This window comes from Diorhabda carinulata, chromosome X, assembly GCF_026250575.1.
Source record: "Diorhabda carinulata isolate Delta chromosome X, icDioCari1.1, whole genome shotgun sequence".
NCBI classification, from domain to species: domain Eukaryota; kingdom Metazoa; phylum Arthropoda; class Insecta; order Coleoptera; family Chrysomelidae; genus Diorhabda; species Diorhabda carinulata.
This window is the reverse complement of record NC_079472.1, coordinates 55,792,803-55,815,099: the sequence shown is the minus strand read 5'-3', so window position 1 is coordinate 55,815,099 and position 22,297 is coordinate 55,792,803. Positions and strand designations below refer to the sequence as shown.

The 22,297-nt window shown below is 33.2% G+C and overlaps 1 protein-coding gene across 1 annotated transcript; it reads left to right on the top strand.

The window, feature by feature from the left end:
• The first annotated feature begins 37 nt into the window (after positions 1–37).
• LOC130901314 (malonate--CoA ligase ACSF3, mitochondrial) lies at positions 38–18,138 on the top strand. Its single transcript, XM_057812567.1, has 5 exons — positions 38–651; positions 10,056–10,340; positions 13,800–14,244; positions 15,947–16,158; positions 17,552–18,138. The coding sequence occupies exons 1-5, from the start codon at positions 327–329 to the stop codon at positions 18,013–18,015; spliced, it is 1,731 nt and encodes a 576-aa protein (XP_057668550.1). The 5' UTR covers positions 38–326; the 3' UTR covers positions 18,016–18,138.
• The last annotated feature ends 4,159 nt before the right edge of the window (positions 18,139–22,297 follow it).

The window sequence follows — 22,297 nt, the reverse complement described above, 5'->3', positions numbered from 1 at the left end:
TATGGAATACAAGTGTAAAATCGGTTATATATGCTCCACTTTAACGTCAAATTAATTTTCACACGTTGGTATGAGTGATTATTTTATATAACCTACAATTTTATTTTGTTCCGCCGACATTTGTGAAAGTTTTAATAAAAGTGATGATAAAAGTTTCAATATTAATAGAAATTTATATTTAAATTCATATTAAAAGTACAATTCCTGTCGTGAATTTTTCATAACAGTTGTCATTGGCGAATGTATAATCAGTGACATTTAGTCTTCATACGTTGGATTTGATTAAATACTTCCACTAGATATTTTTAATCGTAATTACAAATAAAATGTCTCTATTAAAGAGTCATATAAGAAATTCAGTCTTAAAAATTTCAAAAAGATTTCAACAAGTTCAAGCGAACGTGAATGTGGCTTCTACTCTTCCCAATGGACCAATATTTAGAAATTGTACACATTTTCCTGATAGAATAGCCGTAAGAGATCGAATTGCAAGTTATACATATGCTAATATTTTTATAAGTGCTAACGAGCTTTCAAAAGAAATCACAAAACTTTGCAATGGTCGTACTGGGGAAAGAGTCATGTTTATGTGCTCTAATGATGTAAATTATGTTATAACGCTTTATGCCATTTGGATCTCAGGACAAATCGGTAAGTTTAAATAAAAGTACTTGACAAAATTTTTCAAATAAGTAGTTAAACTTGAACCACATTATGAATATATTCAGAATATTTTAGCCTAAAAAAATTTGTAACATTTTAATTGTAAGAATTACTTATAAATCACAATGTAGAAAAGGACATATGCATCTTTCAAACTTCAATTATCAACATAATTCACTTATGCAAATATGAGAAAACACTTTTAGCAAAAACTTTTATTGTACAAGGAACTAAATGATCCAACAGTTTGTTACTAAAAATCATAGGTCCATGTTTGTGTTTGTGATTGATAAAATTGATGTTATAAATGCATTGAATATCACTCCATTTAGGTGTAATTTTTCTCAAAATACTTTTGTTCAATACCTTACAAGAAGAGGTGATTTAGTGTTTCTATTCTGTGCCAAACATTATTTGTTAATAAATATTATCTTTGGATTAGAAGTGAAGTTTAGAATTTCAGTTATCAAAAATTGGCAAATAATAGAGGAAAATGAATTTGAATTTAGTTGAATTGCAATATTAATACATTTCTTCAGTGTAAGTTTATGTACCACATTTTGTTGTGGTTTTTGTGTGTAACATAAAGCTGAAAAATTAGACTTGAAAACCAATATATACATACATGGTAAAGACTTTATTATTCAATGTTTCTTTTCATATCTTACTCCTTTTTTCTTTTCAAGGTTTAAGGTAAGCTTGTTCTTCTTATTTTTGGTTTTGCATTTCCTGCATTCATTTTTTTGTGACTTCTACACCATGTTAATTTCCACAAGGGCTTCACAAAAAGTTTGTTTATTCAGAATTTTTACTTTATTTTCAGCATGTCAATAGTTGTAGATTTGGTAAAAATGTAGCTATATATAATCTAGATGTAGGGTTGGCATGTTTGAAACTGAAAGTTTTAAATTATTTTGAAACAGTTAAGCAGTTTTCAACAAAATTTGTTCTAAACATTTTAATCCACTTTCTTTTTGTTATGACTGTTTCAAACTGTTTTTTTCCACTCAAATGTTATGCAAGTCTTTTATAGTTAGGGATTAAAGGAATTTAATGAAAAACAAAGTTAAAACATAAATTTGTATCAATTTAATTGAACATATTATTTTTAATAGTAAAAGTAACTAAATAAAACTGAAAAAAATTGATTACTAATGAATGCTAATTTTGATAATTGTAATAACATTTACAAATGGAATTAAATCTACCTATATGATTATATCTTATAATGTATAGTAGAAGTAGAAGTTTGACTTTGAATTCAAATGTTTAAATAGTATAACTGATTTGTGGAGGTTTTTCTGTGCCCAAACTATTTCAAAGCTTAGAGTGAATTACCCCAAATGTAGAAAACAAACGGTCAAGCTCAGCAAATGAAGCAATATCAGTGCGAAGCTGCTGAAAAAGTTCACTCCTTTTAAGTTATTTCTCAATGAGTTCCACCATACAAGTTTGTGCAAAAATCACGTATGTGACCCTCTTATAACTTTTGAATGGTTCAACCGATTCCAACGCGTCTGGAGTCATTTGAAAGGGCTTCACCAAACTTATATTTTGAGTACAATTTGAATCAATTCAGACCAGTGGATTTTACGAAATTTCAAAAAAACTACAAAATAAATTTTTTTCAAATGTGGTTTTCTTAAAATAACTTTTAAACAGCTTTATTGATCGATTCCAAAAACTAATCAGCTCTTAACATCAAAAAACCATGTCGATTGCCGCCAAGTTGGTAAAAATCGGTTTAATTGTTCGTGAGTTATTGTTATCGAAAGAACATTGTTCAATGTAGCCAATAAATCTTCTCTCCATTTTTCGTGTAACAAGTCGAGTTCAAGCTAGCATGTGTCACGACAATTACTGCTATTATAAAAAATTCGTCCGGTCTTTTTTTCTTCTAATTTTCGGTAGTATTTACTTGCAGCAAATTAGCAAAAAATTTTGGTTTACTAGCTTATTCGATATTAATTGATTTATCGAAATTTTATGCTAGCTTTATATGAATTTAGCATTAATTGCGATTTCAAAATCGCGGTTTCAGCAATTTGGAATATTTTTTTACAAAATCGTAATTTATATTCTTAAATATTCAATCAAAAATTTTACAAGGTCACAGTAGTATTTTTAACTAAAAAAAATACGAAATTAATTTATTTTGTATCATAGTTTGTGGTCTCCTGTGTCAACACTGTCTCTATCAAGCCACTGTAATATTATCTATAAATTTCTCTAATCCAGTAGACAAACCAGTTGCTAAGACATTTCAATTCATGATCGTTGTAGTAACAAATTAATTACAAATACAAAGTTTCTGAATGTATTTCGTCTAATAGGTGTCATTGAGTATTATTCCCATAAATACAATTGTATTTAAATGAATACATTTCATTTCAAGTTCATGATTGTTGACTATAAATATATTTTCATTCGGCGATATTAAAAAATGTTTCTTATCATATTAATGAATATCAATTGATTTGAATATGGCGTATACTAAATTCTTTTACTAAATTGCTATTCATCTCAATAAACAAGTGTATAAATACATTATAATCACATTGATAAATATGTTTTGTTAAGAAATTACGTATTTGCAAAATGAGTTCGTATGAATTGTATTAATAAAATATTTAGAAGCATAATATTGGCGAAAATCACGTGTCACTAGATGGCGCTGAATTTGGCTTCTATAACGGTGGACAGTTTAGTTTTTTTATGTGTTTTTTGTAAGATTTTCTTTATTTTTGTAATTTCCTAAATGTGTTTGCGTGGTTAGAACAAAAAGTTGTGATTAATAATTACGAAAATTGAAGTAGCAGACCACTAAAAGAAGGTGAAGCAGTTTTTTAAAGTGGGATATAGTATTATGTGGCTTAGAAGGAACATATTAAAAAACCATTGAAAATTTATGTCTACTGACGTCAGGTCCAAGTTTCCAGCCTAATGAGATAACAATTAATCTGATTGATGTAGTTATATATACAAGGCTATACATTCTATTGAGAATTGTAGCCGTTCAAATTGAGCTCTTTTGACCCTGTATTTTTGTGGGTGATCCGCCCATATTATATCCCTATCTAATTACAGCTTTTCACATATTTTTTAAGCCTCCACTATGGTTCTCCATATTTCTCTGACCTGCATCTGTTTGTGCCAGTCACGTATTCCCAGATTTTGCTTATCTTGCAAAAATGATCTTCCCGTTTATTTTTTGGTCTACCAGGCAATCTTTTCTAGCAAAAATTTGATACATACGAAGTGCCAAATGTAAATGTTTTAATATTAAGCGTCAAACGTATTTATTTGTGAAAAAAATATTCATTTTCACCTGGAAATTATATCGTATATCGCTGTGCAGTACAGTTTGAGTCATCTCATGCTTTCCGGTTCATTTTTGAGTGAATATATCTCTATTGTCTCTTTAATCGACTCTGTCGCTAATTATTTTCCATGCAGACCCATCTTTGGTCTTTTCTTTCTATTGTTTGATTCAAATTCTCAATTAAGCCTTGTTTTACTTATTTTAACTGCCTTGATCTGTGCCTGGTTGCTTCTCTAGCAACTGTGTATTCGCCTGCTCTCCACAGATCCCTAGCCATCTTATTTTTTGTGTTTTTATTCTATTCTTCTTCAAGTTCATCCTTTGTTTCATATTCATATCTTGTCTTTATTCATTTTCATAAATCCTCATCAGTATTAATATTGCTCTTATCATATTTCTTTCCGCTATATTAAAATCTCTTTGTGTCATTGTTTCTGCCGCAACTTAGTATCGGTTTCATCATTGTTTTGTAAATATATTTATTTTGGTCTTCTTATTTACTATTTCTCTTTTCTTGTTTCTATGATATGCTTTATCAGTTTTTTATATATTTTTTTCATTTCTCATCTCTCTTCATCACTATTAATCATTATTCTTAGATATTTGAGGTTGCTACTTCTTCTAACTCCTATTTTTATTATTTCTTTTTTGAACTTATAACTCATAACTCATAACTTTTGTTTTATTCTCATTTATTCTTAACCTAATTTTTTCTTCCTCTATTGTCAGTTTCTGTAATTTACTTTCCTTTCACTGATTGTAGTAACTTTGCTTTTGACCTCTCCATAATCATTGAGAGGAGTATGCTCAATTTCGTTCCTATCCCTTTGTCTTTCAGAGCCTTCATTATCTTTTTCATATTTGAGTTAAACGATACTAGTGTTTGTGAAATATTTATTTCGTATTAAAAAAAATTAATCACAATTAACAAAAAAGAAAGTTGTTATTGTAAAATTAATTCTAAATATATTTTATATACGATTCTTAATCTACTATAGAACGAAACAAAATTTCAATGTCAAAATATTTTATTACTCAACATATTCTCCTCTTAATTGGATACATTAATTACAGCGATCTGCAACGTCTCTAGACCTTTAAAAAAATGTTTCTTCTTGCTCTGCAAACCAGATCTCCACAACTTTTATAACCTCCTCGTTGGAAGAAAATTTACGAAAGAGATGATAGTCGGACGGAGCCAAATCTGGTGAATACGGAGGGTGTTCTAGTAATTAAAAACCTAAATATCGAATTTTTTGCATGGCAACATGAGTTTTTTGTGCTGGGTCGTTGTCCTGTAAAAACAAAACACCTTTGGATAGCTTTCCGCGTCTTTTCTCTTTAATTTTTCCCGTAGAGTGGTCAGTAATATCGAATAGTAATCTCCTGTTATTGTTCTACCCTTATCCAAAAAATCAATCATGATTACTCCATGGCAATCCCAAAAAACTGAAGCAAGAACTTTTCCAGCAGATTTTTGGACGCGAAACTTCTTAGGAGAACCAGAGTGTCGCTATTCCATCGATTGTTGCTTTGTTTCTGGATAGTAGAAATGTACCCAAATCTTATCATAGTAGAAATGTACCCAAATCTTATCAATAGTAACAGTTCGGTTTAAGAAGTCTACATCGTTTTCAAATCGAACACAGATCGAACGCGATGCTTCTACCCTTTCACGCTTTTGGTCAACATTTAAACATTTGGGGATCCATTGTGCAGCAATTTTTCTCATGTCCAAATTGACGTGAATTCTATGATGAACGCGTTCGTATGAAATATTCAGTGCTTCATATATCCGTTTTAGCCCAATTCGACGGTCTCATAGAATCATGTCATGAACTGCGTTGACTGACACAGAAAATTTACCTCTTTTGAAGCTTGCAGTCCAATTTTTCACGGTCGCATACGAAGGACATTGATCACCAAGGGTATTAAGCATATCTTCGTAAATCTGCTTACCTCTTAACCCTTTTAAATACAGGTAGGTACTTGATGATGGCCCGATACTCCAATTTTTCGATTTTCACAATTTCGGTGGACCTTTTTTTTTCTTTCAATTTATTGCGTTTTCTGGTTTACTATTTTGACGTCAAACTTTACACTGACACTTCTAATAAGTTATTGTTCGTTGCTATGGTAACGCAATATTTTGTTTATACATGGAACTGGTTTAGGCTAACTAGATATCAATACATCCTCGTATGTTGATGTCAAATGTAAAAGGTTCAATATCAAGCTTTAAAAGTGTGTATTTTTGAGAAATATATTCATTTGAATTGAGCGAGCTTTATTGATCAAAATTGATTATTAAGAACCAAAAATACATTTATTTAAAGAAATTTCAAACAGATTTGTCGCTAAATAGTAAGTAAAGAGAAGAATGTAAAAAAACATTATTACAAAATCAAGATTTTCAAGCATACAAAAATAATCATTTATTCTCACCTGGGACTTTTATAATTCAGTTTATTTATTGATGAAATTATAACTCATACTTTAACATGATAACATTGTTGAAAAATGCAATTAAAATGTTTATCTACTTAGTGATACTGCGTTATGTTATTAAAAGCAAATAAATTTCACGTTAAAAATATTAAATAAAATATAAACAATGAGCATCTTGAACCTACGCTCTGTTTAAAATCAATACCAATTATGGAAAATTAATTACGAGTTATCATATGTTGATGATAACATATGATACATTTATTAATCCACACCACTAAACTGGAAAAGATACTACAGAGATCCAATAATGATGGCAATAGCATTGTCGTGGAAAAAGAATTTGTAGTACGCGTACGTGCAGCTGATGAATTTTGTCTTTTAATTGGTTGCCAAAACAGCTCCGGTATGGGAAAAACAGATATTGTGATCACGGGTAGTCGAGTGACAATTGATCAAATAATCCTAGATCCTCGACTATTTAGTGGACAAAACGAGAAACGCAACTGGATAACTAGCAGGACTCATCCGAAGACGATCTAAGCTGGAGCTGAGGACAAAACTCCCTCCCTCAACAGGGCATAATTATCTACCTGTATACATCTACAGCATGGAGATACACTGCCAAGAACTCCAAGTTCAACAAAACATAAAATTTACTTCACAGCATTCAACTGAGGGAGTTGTCGGACGATATCAGAGAAGAATACGTCAGACATACAGAGCCGAGAAATCAGCTGGACCACGACCAGAACAAGTGGAGAAGGGAGATAGTTTATCAGAGATCTTGCCAAACTGAGTACGGAGGCTTTAATAAGGAGTTGGAAATCATTTATAGACGTAATAAGTTTGCTAAGAATTAGGTACCTCTAGAGTCTGCGACAAACCCTCAAAGTGAACCACGGAACCATAGAAAAAAGAGTAAAGTATTTAACCTTAACCTGATAAAGAGGATAACTGGATACTTCCACTAAACACTTGGAAATAAAAAGGAAAACGATCAGCAGAGAAAATTGATGACCCTATCGGATGAAGAGTAATGGATGGAAGCTTTTACCAAAATGCATCGTTTACATTTGTGTCTGGGTGTGTAAGAGAGAGAATTGATCAACTATCAACTAACAATAAATTTATCAATACCAACACTTCTTAGGGTTTTTATTCTAAATTTTCCAAAAACGATTCGATGCGAGTAAGCATCGATACATTTCCATGGATACCCAGTAAGTATCGATACTTGAAGACCGATATAGTATCGATAGCTCAATGGTATCGTTTCATCCCTATTCAAGCTAAACAGCTTACAGACGCTAAACCTTGGCGCACACCTCGTATAAATTGTTTCTTTATTTAAGACAAGAACTTTTATACAGCTTCATAATTTGTATATCCTATTTCTTTCAATTTGTAAATTTTAGAAATTTTCATTTTGTTGTTAAAAATCAATTTTCATTTCGAAAAACAATAATTGGCCGTGTATTTTTTATTTGTCTGGCATACATTCTAAATTTTTGAAACAGCTCGAGTTAAATTCGTAACGAGTATACTCACATTTAAATGTTTCTAAAAATACACTTCCAATTCTCTATTTACATCGCGTTGGAAGTAAATGAAGATACATAATGTTAAAAAATGTAACGGCATGACAAATATTCGCAGATCCGTACTAAGGTAATAGTTAATTCAAAACCATAATTTTCCTTATAACATAACATTATCAATAGAACTTTTCATTTGCTCTCGAAAATAATTAGTTCACGACTTTAACTGTGCGTAATGGTTGGTTAAATTGTGAAATGGTACTGGACGACCGTCGGATTAAGTTTAGAGAGATAGAAGAGGTTAGAGACATATCAAAAGAGCGCATTTGCCATATGGCTATCCGCTATCCGAATGTTAACAGACTCGAATGGCAATATAATAATAAATCAAGAAGACAAAATCAGTCATTGGAAAGCATACCTTAAAAAACTCTTTGATGACCAAAGAAACTTGGACTCAATGGATTGGAATCAACGGGAGGATCAGAAATCCTACAACAAATTCAAGCAGCAGTAAGGCTACTAAAAGATGGCAAAGTAGCAGGTACTGTTAACGTAAAGGAAAATTCCTCAAACTGCTTGATACCAAAGCGATAGATCACGAATATGTTTACCAGCATATATGCTGGTCCGGAAGATTACCACCAGAATGAAATCCCAGATCAATGCACTTCCTAAGAAACTAGGCTCCAAGATATGCGAAGAATACCGTACGATTAGTCTTAGGACCCATCTTCTACAGAGAATTTACAAAATATGTGAGAACCCAATATCCCCCAACCAGATCGGGTTTATAAATGCGGTTGGTACGAGGGAAGCATCTTTCTCTGTCCAGATCCTGGGACATGGAAAAATGATAGAGATACATAAAGAAACAGGAATTAACACTAAGGAGAACACACCGAAAAAGTGAAAATAATAATAAGTCCGTCAAGGCTGCATATTATAACCACTGCTCTACTTGTACTCAGAGCGGATATTAAGCGAAGCCCTATATGAGAAAGAAAAAGGTATACTGCTTAATGGATAAAGGATAAATAACATCAGATATGCAGATGACACTATTATATTTGCTGACCATATAGAAGTTTAACAATCCTGATGGATAGTATCACCCGTTACAGTCAGCGATACAGCCTGAATAGTAATGTCAAAAAGACAAAACATACGATCCCTATATCAATCAAGTTCCAACAGAAAAAATCGAACAACATAAATACTTTGGAACTATTGTAAACGAAGATTGGAACAACAACCAGGAAATAAAGACACGCTTCGAAAAGACAAGATCCACCTTCAACCGGACTAGTGCTTTCTTCAAGAATCACAATATCTCTTGAAATATAAAGAATGTCGAGATACTTCTCTGTCCCGGTCCTGGACCTTGAACGAAGATGTCAGACCGCCCAAGGAACAAATTATGAATTCCTCAGAAGAATGAAAAACTATATTATAACCATAAAAACTTAATGCGAAACGAATCCAGATATGCATTGCTCCAAGCCAGCCTGCAAAGCAAAATGTTGGAAAAAGAGGTTCAGGAAGAAGATTAGCTCAAGAATTCTGGTTCAATAAAAGCTTCCCTCAACTCTTTTGCTTTGCTGCTGATAATAGCATAGAATAAAGATTGTCGTGACTCTAAAATTCGTGTTTGTTTATTTGGACTAAAAGCGCATTAGAATTAACATTTCCGAGGCCTTATAGCAATGGCGTTACTTTTTTTGGGATAGTCATGAGATTTTGTTCATCGACTATTTTTGAAAAATTATAACTAGCTTGATAATGTAAAGTAAGAAATTGCAAAAAAACAGCCTCATTTGAGAACACGCAAGTGCCTTTCCATAACGACAACGCTCATTCTCATACTTGATCTTCATGGCTAAAATTCAAGAGCCGCTATTCGAAATGGTCGAAAATTTCGTATTATGGCACTTAATTTTAAGCTAATTTTTTCATTTTGCTCTGAAACTTTAGTGACATAGAAACTCTTAAACTCATGAAATAAGTAAAATTTATTATTAAAAATACTATAGTTTGTTTAAAAGAAACAATATTATTTCAATGGTATCTTTTAATTGCAGCTGTTCCTCTAAGTCCTTTACATCCGAAGAATATTCTTTTGTATTATGCCAATGATTCTAATTCTAAACTATTAATATCAGCACCTGAATATTCCGATATAATGCAGAGAGTATCAGTCAATACAAATAGTAATTTACATGTATTGGACGAAAAAATGAAACTTGATTGTGCTCAGAAAACAATTTATAACCGCAGTGATCTGGATGGGGGTTTACCAAATCGTTTTTACGATTCTAATAATGCTCTTATTTTGTATACTAGTGGAACTACTGGTTCACCTAAAGGTAAGTTACGTTATTTCATTTGTATTTTTGAATTTTTAATATCAAACCTAATCGAGTACAGAATTTAAATGCAGGGTGATTCATTAACCCTCGTAAGGTTAAGCCAAAAAATTTACTTAAACGGCTGATGGGGTACATATTTACCCCAACGCTTTTAAGCTACGATTACGTGTTACAAGTATGTAATCATTTTCCACCCAAAGACAGAGTGATAATTAGTTTTAATTGTTTAATGCTTAAAATATTACAAAAATAATAACCCATAACATTCGAAAATCGTTGCAAAGTGTTTGTTTCTTGTAATGCTCTGTACATACAAATTTATGACACTTTTTTTCTACACTCGAGTAGTTCGAGTGGTGCCTGTTGAGTGGAGATGCCTGTGGATATTGATTTTGAATTCCTATAGGTTGTAGTGTTTGGGAAAGACGTGCTTTGGTTTCTGATTCCACAGGCTTGCACTTCTTCAAAGGAAGGATTAAACTGCAGTTGAACCCGGTGTTCATGATACCTGTAGAGTAGGTCTTTCAAAAACTGCTGTGGGGGGAATAATGTTGGACAGCTCAAAAAAGCATTTAGCGTGGTAGTATCGATAAAACAGAGTCAATTCTATACTCTACTTATAAATTCCTGCTCAACTGCTTATAAGTCGAACTGCATATTGAGTAGAGCATCTTCAGGGTATGCTTGGAAGCCGACCTTCAAATGTGCGAGCAATATTCCAAATATGGACAAATCTGGGCCTTGTAGAGGATTTGAACATGTTGCGGAGTATATAGCTTTTTGGTTTTAAACAGAGCTCCTACAGCATAGAGAAAGAGAAAAAGGGAGAGAATAGGTGACAAGATGCATCACTCAGGAAAACCAGTGTTGACCTCAAACCTTTCTGAGGTGTGTTCATCGATAGCGACCTGGATGAATCCGTCTTTGAGAAACCTACCAAGCCAGTCGATAAGTAAGGATGACAAACCGTACGATCCTAATTTATTTAGTTACGACTTTTCTATCTTTCTTTCGTCAATAAAAGTAGCAACGTCCCCAGGATTATCTGCTGATTCATTACTAGCAACGTCCGTTGTTCGTAATTCGGGTAGCAAATTTTGCATACTTTGCTTTGTAGAATTTCTTAGTACAGTTTTGTATCGGCGCACGATATTTTGTTTTACCATCTCTCTACCCAAATCTAACAGAAACTTTCGTCGGGCATCCAAGCAGCTTGCGTAATCATTTGGATTTATTAATTGCCATATTATTAATCCGTTTATAGTTGCCGTATCAAGCAAATGATAGAATTCTACTATTGGACATCTATTCGTCTTTCGTTTGGTAGAATACTGCTGTGTCATTGATCCACTACGTCTACTGCACCCTTTGGGCTATTAGATAAAGTCAGGTTTATATGATGCTTCATTACCATTGGAAAGAAATACTACTGCAGCATTTTTTTTGCTACATAAGCAACTAATGTTCGATTCTTTTTAAAGCAAACGTTGTCGGATTTAGATGCCAACGGCGGGTGTCTTTTGGAAATAAAGGCTTTATTTTTTCATACTGCACCGCAGTTTGTCTGTCAATTGAGACAAGAAGTAAAAAAATTATCGGAGGTAATACCGTATCCTCCCGATAGATGATCCGATGAACCTAACCTAACCACTCTTTCGCCTTCGATTTTTTCCAGGTTGTACAGAATAAGGTACATTATCAACTATCAAGCTTTACCTAAGTACAGGTGTATGTTAGTTATTTAGGGCGAATCGCAACATATAGACCGAACTTGCTGGCTTGCTCTTTATACAGTGAAACCTGGTTAAGTGGGACCTGGATAAGTGAGAAATCTCTATTATTGAGAGTTACAATAGGTTCTTTTTCATTAAATTACCTCTGTTAATGGTACTTTTAGAACCTTGTTAAATGAGATCTGAAGACATTTTCAATGTTTACCTCTATAATTAAGACTTAATTAACATATTTTGACATGTTTGTTTACATACATTTCGCGTCGTCTTTCGCGCATGCTTTGTTTGTCAGTACTATCTCAGGTTTTGACCTATGAACAATGGAATAAAAGTGTATAAAAGTATCTGAAAAATTTCAACTTTTATCAGATTAAGATTGGAAAGTTAAACTGTTTAGGGAGAATAACATACCAAAGTCAACCCTGTGTAGAATTATTAATAACAACGAGCAAATTCGGTCTCAGTGTATTGATGGAAAAGGAAAACTCAAACGAATACGAGCAGTAGAGTATCCTAAAGTTGAAAAATGTCTCTGTACATGGATAAAGTAGGTACGGAATAAAAACATTCCAATAAGCGGACCAATGATTAAAGAGAAATTTGCAAGTAAGCTCCATATTGATAATTTTTCTGGCAGTAATGGGTGGTTGGAGGTATTTTAGAAAAGAAACGATATCGCATTCAAAAATGTTTGTTGCGAGAGCAATTCTGTGAACAATAACGATTGTAATGAGTGGATTAAAAACCTTCCAGCTTTATTACACGATTATTTCCCCGATGAAGCGTATATATCCTCAAAAGTATTAGTTGTTCATCGACGGGGTACTAGGATTTAGCGCAATTTTTCAGTTTCAGAGCGAAGCCCATTTTATCGCTACGTTTACGTTCCCCACTGCTTTTCAAAGTACCAATTGTACTGACCAATAAAAGCTGTTGTTTTTGGGAATGACCTTCTTTTTATTTGTAGGATGATCACAATTCTATTTTTTAAAAAATGCCTCGGCCTTACGATTTGTTTTTTCTACTAGATGTCTAATATATCTTGAGATAAAAACAATGGAAAGGCATCTTTTATACTGGTGACTATTGAACTAATAGGTGTCAGCTCCGGAGTATTTCTTACTATATCTTGTTGCCTTCTCTTTACTACACCCTCGAACGGTACCTTTGACCGAAGTTCCGTCTTTAGATACATAGTAGGGACTAAATGGCGAAAAACTACTCAACTGAACTTCGTCTTCAATCATTTCTTCCACTTCATTGTTACAAGTAATCATATCATCCTCTTCTTCATCGACCCTTCAACACTCGTCTTTTTTGGATCTGAAAATTTTTCACACTTTGGGTAGTCGTTCCCAAAAAAATACATCAGTTCTTCATTTTGTTAGGTTTCTGTCGACCCGAATTCGTTTAGGACCACTCATTCTAAATACTATAGACACAAATCACATACAAACTGACTTTCTTTTACAGCAACTTGAAAGCAATTAACTCTATAAGAAACAAATCTTCACTCTTATTAAATAATAATAACGGAGATTCGCAGAGAACTACCACCGAGGCTATGCTTTCATGCGCGAAGGGTATTCTCCCAAAATTCCAGGGAATTTGTCTATACAGTTCAATAAATAAAATAACTTGAAAAGGCTATGTGGGGTACGAGAGTACCCCAAACAGAATTTTAGGTTTTACTGTTGATAATTTATCAAAATTTAAATTTCAGGTGTAGTCATTTCACATAAAAATATTCAGTATCAAGTGACGACTCTTATTGATGCATGGAAGTGGTCACAAAATGATGTAATCCTTCATACTCTTCCTCTTCATCACGTTCACGGAATTGTCAACGCTCTTTTGTGTCCACTTCATATAGGAGCCAAGGCTATAATGTTGAAAAAATTCAATGCCAACACAGTTTGGTCATACTTACTGGGTATAAATGCCAAACCAGAAGATAGAAAAATATCCGTTTACATGGCTGTACCAACGATTTATTTTAAACTCGTTGAAGAATTTCAGAAGGTATTCAAAGAAGATCCTAAAATGGTGGAATATATAAAAAATACATTGAAAACTAAAATGAGGCTCATGATTAGTGGTTCGGCACCAATGCCTAATTCCTTACATGAAAAATGGTTACAAATATCTGGACATTCTTTATTACAAAGGTAAGTTTATTCAATGTAAGTAAAAAACGAGCCTTGATAATCCTAACCACTAAAAAACTACCCCTGTTTGGACTCTATTTATAGTATAAACAAAATGTAGATTGTTTTGGGTAGTAGTTTTGGTTTTACAACCACTTTGCACATATGTCTACAAGATATTTTGTACAAGACTCTACATCTTATTGTTCTGCTTCCAAAATACATAGACTCCTTCCGCAGGAGGCTTTTTTTCAAGGTCCTTCAAGATATTTGACCCTTTCAGCGAAATGGGAAGAACATTCGCAGAGTAGATGCTCTGTTGCTTCCATGGCTTGCTCTTGTCGGCCTCTGACATGCCTATCGACTTAAGATGGTATTTGACTGGGTAGTGACCTTTCAGGAGACCGAAAACCAACTTCATGTCGTTTCTGGTTATCAATAGAAGTTCTTCCGATTTCGTAACTGATATTGTTATGAATCGTTTGGATTGTCTTGAACCTGGAGTATTTCTTCACATAGACTCCCACTGACTCTTTAGGTATCAGTTTAGTTTTGTCTACTTCCTCATTTCCTGGTATGGCCTGGTAGCCACATTTGGGGTTACTTTGTTTTTGTTAGTAAGTACTTCTAGAGTTTGTTTAGTTTAGACGTACATTCAATAGCTTTCAGAACCTGTAAGGTCGCTTGGCTGTCTAAGAGAATGTGGATGTTTTAGAGAGGTTTCTATCCAAACATTTCTGAGCACATTTGTTTATTGATAGCAGCTCTACCTGAAAAGTAGTGAGTGATGTTCCTAGAGGTATGGAGACCTCGCATTTTGGTCTACAGATGCTCAGTCCAGCTCTTTGCAGTTTCGAACCGTCTGTGTACCAGAGAGATACATTTCGAGCTTACCAAAGATTTTTATTGGCCTATGACGGTTTAACTAGCCTTTTGAAAGGAATTTCTTTGTCTATGTATTTGGTCCACTGGTTTGTTACTGTTTACCAACTTTATCAGCTCTTAGAATTCCTAGGTGATCTGTGAGAATTTTCTGCTTCAGTTTTATTGTCTGGATTAGCCTATGGGCGTTGCTAATTGCCTCTTTCTTCACTATACGTGACTCTAACGATGGGTGGGAAGGTTGGCATCACCCCTATAATTCCTAGGCAGATTAGTCTTTGGATCTTTTTTCTGAGATTTTGTTTGTTCAATTTTCGACCACCAAACAATCGCTGCGTATGTGATCATGAGTTTGATGACTGTTTGGGATATACAGAATATCATCCTGGTTTTAATCCCCTTATCTTGCCAACAAACTTGCGGCAAGTCCATATGCTGCAGTTGCTTTTGCAATTACCTTAATAAGGTGATTGCTTCGAGGAAATGTTTTATACAGGATGACTCCTTGATATTGTTACTTCATTGGAAAGTTTTCATTCATTTCCATTAACGATAAGTACGTTTATATTTCCTTCTCCTTGTAAATCATCCCAATTTTTGATTGTTTTTAATACCATTTGAGTCCGTGCAGAAATTAGGTCTTCTTGCTTATCCCCTACTACCAACACTAGATCATTCGTGTAGCATAGAACTGTAAATTCAGCACTGCTAAGTCTAGTGATGATTTGGTCTTCTTTCAATGATCACAGTAGTAACAGTGGAAGTGTTTCTAATATCTCTATAAAACATGTAAGAACTAATTAAGTATCAGGTGTTTTTTAATGGATATTTTTTGTCCTAGATATGGAATGACTGAATGTGGAATGGTATTATCACAACTTTATGATTCGGAAAGAAGACCTGGTTATGTAGGTTTGCCACTGCCAGGTGTATCCGCTAGAATCGTAGAAAAAAATGAAGAGAGTGGAGAACTGAATACCATTCTAGAATGTGCCAATGTAGATGGTGACATTAAATTTACAAAGAAATTTTACAAAAGTGATAATCATCGAGGTAAACATTTTATATCCATATTCCACTTTCACATGTTCAAAAATGTTGTTAACTTGAAGTATCGGGTAAAATAATTTGTATACATGAAAGGAATAGATAGGAGCTCCAAATTTCCTCACCTCTAACTTTGTATTTCCACCTTGTGTAAAAGTGCTGCTAGGAAAACGTGTGAGTGTTTGGCAAGATTTATATTCTACTTATTGTACATGCGGCACCATTTCCTCTTGTTCGTCTAGATTCAACTCTTATCACATTTTGTCTTAATTGTTCGAATAACTTTTCTTCCCACTTTTAATTTTCCTAAATAATTCTCCCTATATCTTTCCATTCGACGAAACAATCTACAACTGAATACTGTTTCTTTTTTTCCATTTGATTTCAATTTCCCCGCTGAAATTTATGTCTTACGATCCTAGGAGTAATTGATATTTTTTTTTCAGATATTTAGATATCAAACTAATAAATTCAGGGTCTCAAATCACCTTTGACGTTTCGATGTTTCCAGCCTTTGACAGGGTCTTGTTCAGTCTCATTATTTCCTGTTAGAAAAACCCAAAACTTTCTTTATTATGTTCACACTTCTTTTTAAACTGATCAAAAGAACTCGATTGATAAAATTACTTAGTACTTGGGGATATCACTAATTATTTTTGTTTTTCGACCCTTACCTATACCAACATCTTTCCTCTCGATTAAACATACAACTAAATAATTTTTCTTTTCACTTCTATCACTTCAAAATGACCTGCTTCAATTTGTCTCTTGTGTCCCTTGGAGTAATTTATTTCCTTCAGTATTGAAAACCAACCGACTTTATTTAGGGTCTCCCATAATTTTCAATACTCAAAGATTCGCGACCATTCAGGTAGTTGATAAAGGGTTCTTGTTCTTTTCCATTAAATCCTGTGCAATAAACAGAAAATTTCCCCTAGTATACTCAAGCCAATCAAATTATTTAAGGGTCTCAAATCGTCTTCGACATTTCAATATTTCAACTCTTTCACGGAGTTTTGTTCAGTCTCATCATTTTCCTTGGGAAAAACCCAAAACTTTCTTTATTATATTCATGTTGAATGTTTTCATCGGGAATACGGATTGATGATCATTGTAGAGTAGATGTAAAAAATCAATAAGGATAATTAGTCCTTGGTACTATCCTTCACACTTCTTTCCATCAATCTAAGCTTTTCACCATCTTTCAGTAATTCTTTAAGAGAATTGACAGACAAAGGTATGGTGTTATGACTACATAGTGGACACCCAATTGTAGTATCTGACCGCTAGATGGCAGTGGCGTCACAAGGGGCTAAAAAACGCAACTCGCGTGACTCGTGAACCCGAAAAATTGAAACCATCATAACAATTTGTGATAAAACATGGTTTATTATTTCAGGTGAGCTCTTGGTGAAAGGAGACGGTATTTTCAAAGAGTACTTCAACAGACCGGAAGCAACCCGAAAAGAATTTGCTAGTGACGGATGGTTTAAGACTGGTGATATTTGTGAATATTCTTCAGAAGCTAGAGAATTTAAAATTCTTGGTAGAAAATCCGTAGATATAATAAAATCGGGCGGATATAAAATAAGCGCCTTAGAAATAGAAGCAAAACTTTTACTTCATCCAGACATATCAGAGTGCATTGTTGTCGGTATCGACGATGAAAAATGGGGTCAAAAAATAGCAGCGGTTGTGGTTTTAGATGAAGAAAAGGAACTAACTTTGGAAGAACTGAGAGACTGGGCTCAAGATAAGATGCCTCCTTATTGGATACCGAGTATCATTAAAATTGTACCTAAAATACCTAAAAATGCTATGGGTAAAGTGAACAAAAAAGAGATAATAAAAGCTTGGAATTAATTTTTCGCGTTAAAATATATTTATAATTTATCTACAGGTACAGCTTCAATTTATGTATTACCGAATATTTATTTTATTTACATTTCAGTTAAGGGAGATCAATAAAAATGGACTGATTATATATATTTTTTTTTCAATTTTGTCACTTAACCTTTCCAATAATTTCATTCGTTGTAGCAAAAGCAAGTTTTCAGCTCTATCAAATTTTGTGTGATTATATTATTTGTAATGAATTCAGTAGACTGTTTCAAAAAAAATCGACTATTTTTTTTCTTATTATTATTGAAAATATTGTTTGAAATGAGGAATAAAAATCCCGAAAAATTTAGAGCTCTTAATATTAAGAGGTGCCGCGTTGAAAACTTCAATTTTCCATTTCATTAACGCGGGAAATTTTTTTTTCTAACTTTGGAATTCATCAACTCTTCAACAAGTTATCGGACTAGTTGAGTCAAAACATATTTTAGTAGAGAATTGAACGCTCTACAAAAAAAGGTTCTTATAATTTTTTGATATATTTATTTTTTCAAAAGTTATTTAACGCTAAAGTTGGATTCATTTAAAATTTTTATATTTTTCTAATTTTCCGACGCAACCATCAACTTTATGATAAAATTTGATAGGACTTTTTTTGTAGAACATTTAATTTCCTATAACTTATCTCTCAAAAAATTTTTAAGATTTTTAGTAGATCGTAATTTATTTGCAAAAAACTAAAAAAAGGAAGGAAATTATACCTAGCGTTTCAGTTGAATACCATAGATGATTAATCATTTTTTCAGTAGAACCTTTTGATATTTTAGAATTAACGGCTTCGTATCGAATTGATTTTTGCAAAAAAGTAAGATCATGATTTGGAGCAAGAATAGCAGAAGGCGAAGAAAATCATGCTATTATGTAATTTGTAGTATGTAGTAGTAGTATGAATAAGCATACTTCTCGAAGACTTTTTTTCATGAGCACTGATTTTGAAATTGTTTCTAAAAATAAAATTTTCAGACATTAAACTGCCTTCGCTATCCAACGAAGGAGACTCATAGCTCCTGGGCGCTTGAGCGAAAGCTTTTCTTTTGGGGTAGCTCCCAAAAAAATTAATGAGAGTTCCAAAAATTATTCATAATCACTTCTTGGCTGATATTTCTGAAAAAAAAGTTAAATTTTATACCACAACTTCTCATAAAGTAGATGGATGCGTCGGAAAATTAGAAAAATGTGAAAATTTTAAATCAATCCATTTTTAACGTTAAATAACTTTTAAAAACGTAAACATATCAAAAAATTACAAGAATCTTTTTTTGTAGAACGTTCAATTCTCGTTAAAAAATTTGTTCTGATTCAACTAGTCCGATGACTTGTTAGAGAGTTAATGAATTCCAAAGTTAGACAGCGTATGCTTTTATTCAGTGTCAGCAAATACTGAGTTGAGACCCGGAAGAGAGGGCGGTTACATGTTTGGCAAGCTACAGGGACGGACATGGGCATAGCTTTACATTTGGTCTCATTTTCTGTAACTGGGGTTTATTAAATCCCACGCATGTAACGCCGGGTTAACTTTAGATAAACATACCTGTTTTTTTCGTACACCAATTTTGATCAAATATAGCCTAATTATAGCTCCAGGCTAAGCTGAAGAAATTAGTGAAAGTTTTATGAAAATCCGTCCAGTAGTTCCAGAGATTAGCGGGTACAAACAGACAAACAGACGGACACTTTTTTTGAAAACTTGTATTTTTGTGTTCAGCTACACTTCTTTTGTTACCTATAATTATTTTTGTGAAAAACAAACCAATGGACAGACACGTCGATTCTTCGGTTTTATTATTAGTATAGATATAGAAGATATACGATTCCAATGATCCTAATCTTTTGTTTTTCTCTTTTTATTACAATAGCTTGTTTATTGCATCCGATAAACTCACTTGGTTTTCATCGAAATATTTAATATGAAGGTTATCAAACTGTAGACTGTTTTAAACATCTGCAAAAAATAATTTGATATATATATTTTTTAATATGTTGACAGTTATTTGAATGCTATAATAATGTACACCAATCATGTCAAAGATACGGCCCGCGGGGTGCCTTTTTGGTAGTTATGAATAAACACTTGACTGATCTGAATATAAAGTTAAAGGGTAGAAATCTGATTGTCACTAAACACACAACACTAGACTTACGAATGAACATCTCAAATCAATTCGTGAAATAATTACAATAAATATGATACCTGACATCAATGAGCTTGTCAAAAATAAGAGAAGTCAGGTGTCTGGATCCTCGAGCTCAACATAATTATATTATGTACTTATATAATTTAATAAATAAAATAAAAAAGTGGATATTTCTCCAAGTTTGCTAGCGCCTATTCACCAAATGTTAGACGTTATGGGAGATCGTGTGGTTCCAACTCTTGCACCAGCCGTATCTTATAAGGTTTCACACCCAAATCCTTTCGCAAAATTTTCCACGTAGGGGAGTAACAGAGGCCCAATTGCCGTGAACGGCGGCGAATCGACATTTCACGATCATCAGTAATACTGGCGGATACAGTCGCAATATTTTCTTCGATCCTCACTGTAGGTTTCGGTGTAAGTAGTTTAATATCAAATAGTATAAACTGGGTTCCAAATTTAGTCACAAGGTTCCAAATAGTTCCCTCAGTAGACCGACCAAACTACCCATAAATTGGAAGAAGTGTGCGATGCATGAATTTTGATTCATGTAAAATTCAATAATTTGCAAGCGTTGTTCCTTCGATTCATGATGAAATTATAGATCAAATTGATCAAGTTTGACAATGACACAAGACACGATTCACGCGTGATCTGTCAAAAACAGTGTTGCCAAAAAGATACCAGCAAAAAATCACTCTTTAATATCTCATTTATGATGTATTCCAGTACAAAGGACTATCACTCCATATTACCGTAATATTTTGTAGAGTGACGATAAAATTGTTTTGTTTAATTATAATCAGTAACCACAGAAGAAAAAAAACAATTTTGTGTATGGCAAGATAAGAAACGTACTCAAGCGGCGGTGATTGTCATTATTTATTCAAATATTCACTTGATTTACAATATATTGCAAAAAACGAAAAAGTATTCTATAATACCCCCACTGCTTCATTATGCATTCCATGGAAAATAACCGACTTCATATATTAACAGGTCTTTTCACGATTGTAAACTTGATAACAATGAATAATTAATACTACCTTTCTGAATTTGATCTCCTTTCAATTAGAAGTTACTTACACTAGTTGTAATTTTGAAATCTAAATCCTTGTCTTCGTAATAGGTCAGTTTTACAGGGGATGCACATTCTCCCATGAACAAAATTAAAGCCACTTTAGAACGCTCGTCCCAATTGTACCAAGGACAATCGTAAGCAGCAAATGAAAGTTTTTCAGACTAAAACAGAAATATAACTAATATTGTATGAAAAGTAAAATGCCCAGAATTTAGATTTTCTATTTCTCCATCTTTTAACGTTATTGCTTTTTCCTTTCTAGATTTCCAAAGATGACGAATAGCACGTGATTGAAGGGAGAGAATTCATGGGGAAGATTGCAAAATTACTCAAATTTCTTTTTATGGGGTTATACAAAGAGCGAAATTTCTAGAAATTCACCAGCTTCGCTGGAAAAACAAATATAACGAACACCTCGTGATTAAAAGAACAGAATTTATTAAAAAACTTACGAGAACACCCAGATTTATTTTTATGGGTTTGTACAAAGAGCGAAATTTCTAAAACTTCACCAGCTCGCTGGAAAAACAAAGACGAGGCTTAACTAGTAATTTAAAGGAGATAAGTTATGGGAAGGCTTGCAAGATCAACCAGATTTTTCCCTTTGGGTTTATGCAAAGAGCGAATTTCATAAAACTGAACCAGCTTCGCTGAACAAACAAAGATAACGAATAGCACGTGATTGAAGGGAAAGAATTCATGGGGAAGATTGCAAAATCGCCAAGATTTCTCTCTATGGGGTTATGTAAAGAGCAACATTTTTAAAACTGAATCTTGCTGACAAAATGAAGATGACGAATAGCGTAGGATTAAAGGAAGACTTGAAAGAACACAGATTTCTATTTACGGGGTTATGCAAAGAGCGAAATTTATAAAACTTGTCCATCTTCGTTGAAAAAACAAAGACGACGAATAGCACTTCACTTCACTGAAAGTCTTGCAAGGTCACCCAAATTTCTATTTATGGGATTAAGTAAGAAGCAAAATTCATAAAACTGAAAGAGCTTCCTTTTAAAAGTGAAAATGAGGA

Coding starts and splice junctions, on each gene's coding strand:
- LOC130901314 (XM_057812567.1), top strand. CDS start 327: ATGTCTCTATTAAAGAGTCATATAAGAAATTCAGTCTTAAAAATTTCA. Junction 652..10,055: donor TTGGATCTCAGGACAAATCG/GTAAGTTTAAAT, acceptor TTTTAATTGCAG/CTGTTCCTCTAAGTCCTTTA. Junction 16,159..17,551: donor CAAAAGTGATAATCATCGAG/GTAAACATTTTA, acceptor TTATTATTTCAG/GTGAGCTCTTGGTGAAAGGA.